Source organism: Ranitomeya variabilis, chromosome 6 (genome assembly GCF_051348905.1).
Source record: "Ranitomeya variabilis isolate aRanVar5 chromosome 6, aRanVar5.hap1, whole genome shotgun sequence".
NCBI lineage: Eukaryota > Metazoa > Chordata > Amphibia > Anura > Dendrobatidae > Ranitomeya > Ranitomeya variabilis.
In genome coordinates this window covers 580,990,438-581,000,994 of record NC_135237.1, presented here as the reverse complement: position 1 = coordinate 581,000,994, position 10,557 = coordinate 580,990,438, and the positions used below count along the sequence as shown (strand labels likewise).

The following is a 10,557-nucleotide window of genomic DNA, read 5'->3' as shown; positions in this document are numbered from 1 at the left end:
CACTAGAGGGAGCCCAAAGATAGAGTTCACAACACACAGCCCACATCTCATCTCTTCCCCCCCTCCCCCATAATGGACCCACAGTCCAGTAAAAAAAAACAAAAAAACACACTCCTCACCTCTCCTTTTGCCCGCGCTGCTCCCTGCTCCTGTCTCAGCGGCTGCAGTCTGCCCGGTACACAGCAGGTGCGCAATGATATGACGTCATCGCGCACCCGCAGTGTCAGAGGCAGAGCGGGGAATGATGGGAGAGGGAGGGTCAGCAGACGCGCTCTCCTCCATCATTGCATTCAACTGTACCCGCATCATAGACGCCAGTATAGTTGAATGCGGCGGCACTGGCGGGGGGGGGGGGAAAGGAGTGCACCGGCCCACTAATGGCACCGGCCCTTCTGGCTTTTGCCGGAAGTGCCCGATGGCCAGTCCGGCCCTGGCGCTGACACAGGGTTAATGGCAGCGGTAACAGACCGCGTTATGCCGCGGGTAACACACTCCGTTACTGCTGCTATTAACCCTGTGTGACCAACTTTTTACTATTGACGCAGCCTATGCAGCATCAATAGTAAAAAGATCTAATGTTAAAAATAATAAAAAAACAAAAAAAACGGCTATTCTCACCTTCCGCCGCCGATGCGCGGCTGCCGCCAGCTTCCATTCCCAGAGATGCATTGCGAAATTTCCCAGAAGACCTAGCGGAGACCACTAAGTCTTCTGGGTAATTTCGCAATGCATCTCTGGGAAGCTGGCGGCTGCCGCACGCGCATCGGGACAGCTTCACTGGACGCCGGAGGGTGAGTATTTAACTATTTTATTATTATTTTTTTTTTAACAGGGATATGGTGCCCACATTGCTATATACTGCGTGGGCTGTGTTAGATACTACGTGGCCTGTGCTATATACTGCGTGGGCTGAGTTATATACTGCGTGGGCTGTGTTATAGTGTTATATACTGCGTGGGCTGTGCTATATACTGCGTGGGCTGTGCTATATACTGCGCGGGCTGTGCTATATACTGCGCGGGCTGTGCTATATACTGCGTGGGCTGTGCTATATGCTGCGTGGGCTGTGCTATATATTGCGTGGGCTGTGTTATATACTGCGTGGGCTGTGCTATATACTGCGTGGGCTGTGCTATATACTGTGCGGGCTGTGCTATATACTGCGTGGGCTGTGCTATATACTGCGTGGGCTGTGCTATATACTGCGCGGGCTGTGCTATATACTGCGCGGGCTGTGCTATATACTGCGCGGCCTGTGCTATATACTGCGTGGGCTGTGCTATATGCTGCGTGGGCTGTGCTATATATTGCGTGGGCTGTGCTATATACTGCGTGGGCTGTGTTATATACTATGTGGCTGCTACACACACACACACACACACACACTAGATGGTGGCCCGATTCTAACACATGGGGTATTCTAGAATCTGTATGTAGTTTATTTTTGAAGTTTCAAATATAGTGCAATGAATACACAGGATATTCCGGGTAAAATACATAAATTATCATTAAATTTTATTGCTCATAGAACTTAATACAACTGAACGAAATTATTAAACAGATCATCGAAATATATAAACCATTACATGAATATCTAACTGTTTAAGTTACGCACCAATATCTCTGGTCGGGGCCGGCTGGGGTGACCAATCAGGGACGCAGGATTTCCGTAACAGACAGAACTAGATGATTATATAGTAGATATATACACATCACCCTCTGCAGAGTGCCCCGATAACCAGTATGTGACAGGGCAGCCCCTCCGGCAACTACTTATCCTAGGTGCAGTTCCCTGTCTGAACTGAGGGTAATGGAGGCGCCAGAGAGCTGAAAGTTTCATGACTGAAACTAGAAGAGTCAAGTGGGTTTTCCTGACAGATGTAATGGCCAGGGGGGGGATGTAATGTCCAGGGGGGGGGATGTAATGTACAGGGGGGGATGTAATGTACAGGGGGGGGGGGATGTAATGTACAGGGGGGGATGTAATGTACAGGGGGGGGGATGTAATGTACAGGGGGGGATGTAATGTACAGGGGGGGGATGTAATGTACAGGGGGGGGATGTAATGTCCAGAGGGGGGGATGTAATGTACAGGGGGGGATGTAATGTACAGTGGGGGGGATGTAATGTCCAGAGGGGGGGATGTAATGTACAGGGGGGGATGTAATGTACAGTGGGGGGGATGTAATGTACAGTGGGGGGGGATGTAATGCCCAGAGGGGGGGATGTAATGTCCAGAGGGGGGATGTAATGTACAGGGGGGGGATGTAATGTACAGGGGGGATGTAATGTCCAGAGGGGGGGATGTAATGTCCAGAGGGGGGATGTAATGTACAGGGGGGGGATGTAATGCACAGAGGGGGGGATGTAATGTCCAGAGGGGGGGATGTAATGTACAGGGGGGGATGTAATGTACAGTGGGGGGATGTAATGTCCAGAGGGGGGGATGTAATGTACAGGGGGGGGATGTAATGTACAGTGGGGGGGATGTAATGTCCAGAGGGGGGGATGTAATGTACAGGGGGGGGATGTAATGTACAGTGGGGGGGGGATGTAATGTCCAGAGGGGGGGATGTAATGTACAGGGGGGATGTAATGTACAGTGGGGGGGGATGTAATGCCCAGAGGGGGGGATGTAATGTCTAGAGGGGGGATGTAATGTACAGGGGGGGGATGTAATGTACAGGGGAGGATGTAATGTCCAGAGGGGGGGATGTAATGTCCAGAGGGGGGATGTAATGTACAGGGGGGGGGATGTAATGCACAGAGGGGGGGATGTAATGTCCAGAGGGGGGATGTAATGTACAGAGGGGGGGATGTAATGTCCAGAGGGGGGGATGTAATGTACAGGGGAGGGTGTAATGTACAGAGGGGGGGATGTAATGTCCAGAGGGGGGATGTAATGTACAGGGGGGGATGTAATGTACAGAGGGGGGGATGTAATGTCCAGAGGGGGGGATGTAATGTACAGGGGGGGGATGTAATGCACAGAGGGGGGGATGTAATGTCCAGAGGGGGGATGTAATGTCCAGAGGGGGGGATGTAATGTCCAGAGGGGGGGATGTAATGTACAGGGGGGAGGGGATGTAATGTACAGAGGGGGGATGTAATGTACAGAGGGGGGGATGTAATGCACAGAGGGGGGATGTAATGTCCAGAGGGGGGATGTAATGTACAGGGGGGGGGATGTAATGTCCAGAGGGGGGATGTAATGTCCAGAGGGGGGGATGTAATGTCCAGAGGGGGGATGTAATGTCCAGAGGTGGGATGTAATGTCCAGAGGGGGGATGTAATGTCCAGAGGGGGGATGTAATGTACAGGGGGTGGGATGTAATGTCCAGAGGGGGGATGTAATGTCCAGAGGGGGGGATGTAATGTCCAGAGGGGGGATGTAATGTACAGGGGGGGATGTAATGTCCAGAGGGGGGATGTAATGTCCAGAGGGGGGATGTAATGTACAGGGGGGGATGTAATGTCCAGAGGGGGTATGTAATGTACAGGGGGGGATGTAATGTACAGGGGGGGATGTAATGTACAGGGGGGATGTAATGTCCAGAGGGGGGGATGTAATGTACAGGGGGGGATGTAATGTACAGTGGGGGGGGATGTAATGTCCAGAGGGGGGGATGTAATGTACAAGGGGGGGATGTAATGTACAGTGGGGGGGATGTAATGTCCAGAGGGGGGGATGTAATGTACAGGGGGGGATGTAATGTACAGTGGGGGGGATGTAATGTCCAGAGGGGGGGATGTAATGTACAGGGGGGGGATGTAATGTACAGTGGGGGGGGGATGTAATGCCCAGAGGGGGGGGATGTAATGTCCAGAGGGGGGATGTAATGTACAGGGGGGGGATGTAATGTACAGGGGGGATGTAATTTCCAGAGGGGGGGATGTAATGTCCAGAGGGGGGATGTAATGTACAGGGGGGGGATGTAATGCACAGAGGGGGGGATGTAATGTCCAGAGGGGGGGGATGTAATGTCCAGAGGGGGGATGTAATGTACAGAGGGGGGGATGTAATGTCCAGAGGGGGGGATGTAATGTACAGGGGGGGATGTAATGTACAGGGGGGGGTGTAATGTACAGAGGGGGGGATGTAATGTCCAGAGGGGGGATGTAATGTACAGGGGGGGATGTAATGTACAGAGGGGGGGATGTAATGTCCAGAGGGGGGGATGTAATGTACAGGGGGGGGATGTAATGCACAGAGGGGAGGATGTAATGTCCAGAGGGGGGGATGTAATGTCCAGAGGGGGGGATGTAATGTACAGGGGGGAGGGGATGTAATGTACAGAGGGGGGATGTAATGTACAGAGGGGGGGATGTAATGCACAGAGGGGGGATGTAATGTCCAGAGGGGGGATGTAATGTCCAGAGGGGGGATGTAATGTACAGGGGGAGGGATGTAATGTCCAGAGGGGGGATGTAATGTCCAGAGGGGGGGGATGTAATGTCCAGAGGGGGGATGTAATGTCCAGAGGGGGGATGTAATGTCCAGAGGTGGGATGTAATGTCCAGAGGGGGGATGTAATGTACAGGGGGTGGGATGTAATGTCCAGAGGGGGGATGTAATGTCCAGAGGGGGGGATGTAATGTCCAGAGGGGGGATGTAATGTACAGGGGGGATGTAATGTCCAGAGGGGGGATGTAATGTCCAGAGGGGGGATGTAATGTACAGGGGGGGGATGTAATGTCCAGAGGGGGGATGTAATGTACAGGGGGGGATGTAATGTCCAGAGGGGGGATGTAATGTACAGGGGGGGATGTAATGTCCAGAGGGGGGATGTAATGTCCAGGTGGGGGGATGTAATGTCCAGAGGGGGGATGTAATGTACAGGGGGGGATGTAATGTCCAGAGGGGGGATGTAATGTCCAGAGGGGGGATGTAATGCACAGAGGGGGGATGTAATGACCAGAGGGGGGATGTAATGTACAGGGGAGGGGATGTAATGTCCAGAGGGGGGATGTAATGTCCAGAGGGGGGGATGTAATGTCCAGAGGGGGGATGTAATGTCCAGAGGTGGGATGTAATGTCCAGAGGGGGGATGTAATGTCCAGAGGGGGGATGTAATGTACAGGGGGTGGGATGTAATGTCCAGAGGGGGATGTAATGTCCAGAGGGGGGATGTAATGTCCAGAGGGGGGATGTAATGTACAGGGGGGGATGTAATGTCCAGAGGGGGGATGTAATGTCCAGAGGGGGGATGTAATGTACAGGGGGGGATGTAATGTCCAGAGGGGGTATGTAATGTACAGGGGGGGGATGTAATGTACAGGGGGGGATGTAATGTACAGGGGGGGGTGTAATGTACAGGGGGGATGTAATGTCCAGAGGGGGGGATGTAATGTACAGGGGGGGATGTAATGTACAGTGGGGGGGGATGTAATGTCCAGAGGGGGGGATGTAATGTACAGGGGGGGGATGTAATGTACAGTGGGGGGGATGTAATGTCCAGAGGGGGGGATGTAATGTACAGGGGGGGGGATGTAATGTACAGTGGGGGGGGATGTAATGTCCAGAGGGGGGGATGTAATGTACAGGGGGGGATGTAATGTACAGTGGGGGGGGGGATGTAATGCCCAGAGGGGGGGATGTAATGTCCAGAGGGGGGATGTAATGTACAGGGGGGGGATGTAATGTACAGGGGGGATGTAATGTCCAGAGGGGGGGATGTAATGTCCAGAGGGGGGATGTAATGTACAGGGGGGGGGATGTAATGCACAGAGGGGGGGATGTAATGTCCAGAGGGGGGGGATGTAATGTCCAGAGGGGGGATGTAATGTACAGAGGGGGGGATGTAATGTCCAGAGGGGGGATGTAATGTACAAGGGGGGATGTAATGTACAGGGGGGGGGTGTAATGTACAGAGGGGGGGATGTAATGTCCAGAGGGGGGATGTAATGTACAGGGGGGGATGTAATGTACAGAGGGGGGGATGTAATGTCCAGAGGGGGGATGTAATGTACAGGGGGGGGATGTAATGCACAGAGGGGAGGATGTAATGTCCAGAGGGGGGGATGTAATGTCCAGAGGGGGGGATGTAATGTACAGGGGGGAGGGGATGTAATGTACAGAGGGGGGATGTAATGTACAGAGGGGGGGATGTAATGCACAGAGGGGGGATGTAATGTCCAGAGGGGGGATGTAATGTCCAGAGGGGGGATGTAATGTACAGGGGGAGGGATGTAATGTCCAGAGGGGGGATGTAATGTCCAGAGGGGGGGATGTAATGTCCAGAGGGGGGATGTAATGTCCAGAGGGGGGATGTAATGTCCAGAGGTGGGATGTAATGTCCAGAGGGGGGATGTAATGTACAGGGGGTGGGATGTAATGTCCAGAGGGGGGATGTAATGTCCAGAGGGGGGGATGTAATGTCCAGAGGGGGGATGTAATGTACAGGGGGGATGTAATGTCCAGAGGGGGGATGTAATGTACAGGGGGGATGTAATGTCCAGAGGGGGGATGTAATGTACAGGGGGGGGATGTAATGTCCAGAGGGGGGATGTAATGTACAGGGGGGGATGTAATGTCCAGAGGGGGGATGTAATGTACAGGGGGGGGATGTAATGTCCAGAGGGGGGATGTAATGTCCAGGTGGGGGGATGTAATGTCCAGAGGGGGGATGTAATGTACAGGGGGGGATGTAATGTCCAGAGGGGGGATGTAATGTCCAGAGGGGGGATGTAATGTACGGGGGGGGATGTAATGTCCAGAGGGGGGATGTAATGTCCAGAGGGGGGGATGTAATGTCCAGAGGTGGGATGTAATGTACAGGGGGGGGGATGTAATGTCCAGAGGGGGGATGTAAAGTACAGGGGGGGATGTAATGTCCAGAGGGGGGATGTAATGTACAGGGGGGGGATGTAATGTCCAGAGGGGGGATGTAATGTACAGGGGGGGATGTAATTTCCAGAGGGGGGATGTAATGTCCAGAGGGGGGATGTAATGTACAGGGGGGGGGATGTAATGTCCAGAGGGGGGATGTAATGTCCAGAGGGGGGATGTAATGTACGGGGGGGGGATGTAATGTCCAGAGGGGGGATGTAAAGTACAGGGGGGGGGGATGTAATGTCCAGATGGGGGATGTAATGTACAGGGGGGGGATGTAATGTCCAGAGGGGGGATGTAATGTACAGGGGGGGGGGATGTAATGTCCAGAGGGGAGATGTAATGTACAGGTGGAGGGATGTAATGTCCAGAGGGGGGATGTAATGTCCAGAGGGGGGATGTAATGTCCAGAGGGGGGATGTAATGTCCAGAGGGGGGATGTAATGTACAGGGGGGGGATGTAATGTCCAGAGGGGGGATGTAATGTACAGGGGGGGGATGTAATGTCCAGAGGGGGGATGTAGTGTCCAGAGGGGGGATGTAATGTACAGGGGGGGGGGATGTAATGTCCAGAGGGGGGATGTAATGTCCAGAGGGGGGATGTAATGTACAGGGGGGGGGGAAGTAATGTCCAGAAGGGGGATGTAATGTACAGGGGGGGGGTGTAATGTACAGAGGGGGGGATGTAATGTCCAGAGGGGGGATGTAATGTACAGGGGGGGATGTAATGTACAGAGGGGGGGATGTAATGTACAGGGGGGGGATGTAATGCACAGAGGGGGGGATGTAATGTCCAGAGGGGGGATGTAATGTACAGGGGGGGGTGTAATGTCCAGAGGGGGGGATGTAGTGTCCAGAGGGGGGGATGTAATGTACAGGGGAGGGGGATGTAATGTCCAGAAGGGGGATGTAATGTACAGGGGGGGATGTAATGTCCAGAGGGGGGGATGTAATGTACAGGGGGGGGATGTAATGCACAGAGGGGGGGATGTAATGTCCAGAGGGGGGATGTAATGTACAGGGGGGGGATGTAATGTCCAGAGGGGGGGATGTAGTGTCCAGAGGGGGGGATGTAATGTACAGGGGGGGGGGATGTAATGTCCAGAGGGGGGATGTAATGTACAGGGGGGGATGTAATGTACAGAGGGGGGGATGTAATGTACAGGGGGGGGATGTAATGCACAGAGGGGGGGATGTAATGTCCAGAGGGGGGATGTAATGTACAGGGGGGGGATGTAATGTCCAGAGGGGGGGATGTAGTGTCCAGAGGGGGGGATGTAATGTACAGGGGGGGGGGATGTAATGTCCAGAAGGTGGATGTAATGTACAGAGGGGGGGATGTAATGTCCAGAGGGGGGATGTAATGTACAGGGGGGGATGTAATGTCCAGAAGGTGGATGTAATGTACAGAGGGGGGGATGTAATGTCCAGAAGGTGGATGTAATGTACAGGGGGGGGGGATGTAATGTCCAGAGGGGGGGATGTAGTGTCCAGAGGGGGGGATGTAATGTACAGGGGGGGGGGGATGTAATGTCCAGAGGGGGGATGTAATGTACAGGGGGGGATGTAATGTCCAGAAGGGGGATGTAATGTACAGAGGGGGGGATGTAATGTCCAGAAGGTGGATGTAATGTACAGAGGGGGGGATGTAATGTCCAGAAGGTGGATGTAATGTACAGAGGGGGGGGGGATGTATTATACACGGATATTTCACATGACAGCAGGGTTCTGTACAGATGACGGTATACTGGGGTGATGTGCTGGATGCTGGGACAGCAGTAGGCGGGTGGTTGCTGTGCGGTAGTGGGAGCCTCCTCCCTCGGTTCTCCGCTGTCTCCTCCTCCTCCTCCCTCGGTTCCCCGCTGTCTCCTCCTCCTCCTCCCTCGGTTCTCCGCTGTCTCCTCCTCCTCCCTCGGTTCTCCGCTGTCTCCTCCTCCTCCTCCTCCCTCGGTTCCCCGCTGTCTCCTCCGCTCCCGGTGCCGCCATGTTCGCCTTCTATTCTCTCCTCGTTTACATCATTTACACATTTTTCAGGAAACCTCCGTCTGCAGCCCCGGGACAGGACCCCCCGGGACAGGACCCCCCGGGACAGGACCCCCCGGGACAGGACCCCCCGGGACAGGACCCCCCGGGACAGGACCCCCCGCAGGTACACCCGCCTCGGTGCTGTAATCTCTGCGCTCAGTGCCGGTATTATTAACCCCCGCAGTCCCGGTGACCGCTGCCATCATTCCACATTACTCTGGGCTCCGACCCCGCAGCGCCGCTGTGTACTGACTGTGGCCCCAACACTGGCGGCTATAACAACCAGGGGCCACATCCTGCACACCGGAGAGCTGCATGATGGGAGATTAGATTGTGAGCTCCGGGGTCGGGGATGATGGGAGTAGTGATACACTGTGTGATAGGAGATTAGATTGTGAGCTCTGGGGTCGGGGATGATGGGAGTAGTGATACACTGTGTGATAGGAGATTAGATTGTGAGCTCTGGGGTCAGGGATGATGGGAGTAGTGATACACTGTGTGATAGGAGATTAGATTGTGAGCTCTGGGGTCAGGGATGATGGGAGTAGTGATACACTGTGTGATAGGAGATTAGATTGTGAGCTCCGGGGTCGGGGATGATGGGAGTAGTGATACACTGTGTGATAGGAGATTAGATTGTGAGCTCTGGGGTCAGGGATGATGGGAGTAGTGATACCCTGTGTGATAGGAGATTAGATTGTGAGCTCTGGGGTCGGGGATGATGGGAGTAGTGATACCCTGTGTGATAGGAGATTAGATTGTGAGCTCTGGGGTCAGGGATGATGGGAGTAGTGATACACTGTGTGATAGGAGATTAGATTGTGAGCTCTGGGGTCGGGGATGATGGGAGTAGTGATACACTGTGTGATAGGAGATTAGATTGTGAGCTCTGGGGTCAGGGATGATGGGAGTAGTGATACACTGTGTGATAGCAGATTAGATTGTGAGCTCTGGGGTCAGGGATGATGGGAGTAGTGATACACTGTGTGATAGGAGATTAGATTGTGAGCTCTGGGGTCAGGGATGATGGGAGTAGTGATACATTGTGTGATAGGAGATTAGATTGTGAGCTCCGGGGTCAGGGATGATGGGAGTAGTGATACATTGTGTGATAGGAGATTAGATTGTGAGCTCTGGGGACAGGGATGATGGGAGTAGTGATACACTGTGTGATAGGAGATTAGATTGTGAGCTCCGGGGTCAGGGATGATGGGAGTAGTGATACATTGTGTGATAGGAGATTAGATTGTGAGCTCTGGGGTCGGGGATGATGGGAGTAGTGATACATTGTGTGATAGGAGATTAGATTGTGAGCTCCGGGGTCGGGGATGATGGGAGTAGTGATACACTGTGTGATAGGAGATTAGATTGTGAGCTCTGGGGTCGGGGATGATGGGAGTAGTGATACATTGTGTGATAGGAGATTAGATTGTGAGCTCTGGGGTCGGGGATGATGGGAGTAGTGATACACTGTGTGATAGGAGATTAGATTGTGAGCTCTGGGGTCAGGGATGATGGGAGTAGTGATACACTGTGTGATAGGAGATTAGATTGTGAGCTCTGGGGTCGGGGATGATGGGAGTAGTGATACATTGTGTGATAGGAGATTAGATTGTGAGCTCCGGGGTCAGGGATGATGGGAGTAGTGATACACTGTGTGATAGGAGATTAGATTGTGAGCTCTGGGGTCGGGGATGATG

At 53.5% G+C, this 10,557-nt stretch overlaps 1 protein-coding gene across 11 annotated transcripts in view; it reads left to right on the top strand.

The window, feature by feature from the left end:
• The first annotated feature begins 8,732 nt into the window (after window positions 1-8,732).
• Window positions 8,733-10,557, top strand: part of LOC143783165 (kinesin-like protein KIFC3) — a 314,549-nt gene continuing 312,724 nt past the window's right edge. For 7 of the 11 annotated variants that reach the window (XR_013217104.1, XR_013217105.1, XR_013217106.1 and 4 more), the window contains exon 1: window positions 8,733-8,981. Coding sequence is in view for 4 of the 11 variants with exons in the window: in XM_077271527.1 (XP_077127642.1) it covers window positions 8,817-8,981 (165 nt within the window). In the remaining 7 variants the exon portion in view is untranslated. The remainder of the gene's footprint in view (window positions 8,982-10,557) is intronic. The other 4 variants (XR_013217103.1, XR_013217101.1, XR_013217102.1 and 1 more) reach the window with 1 other exon arrangement.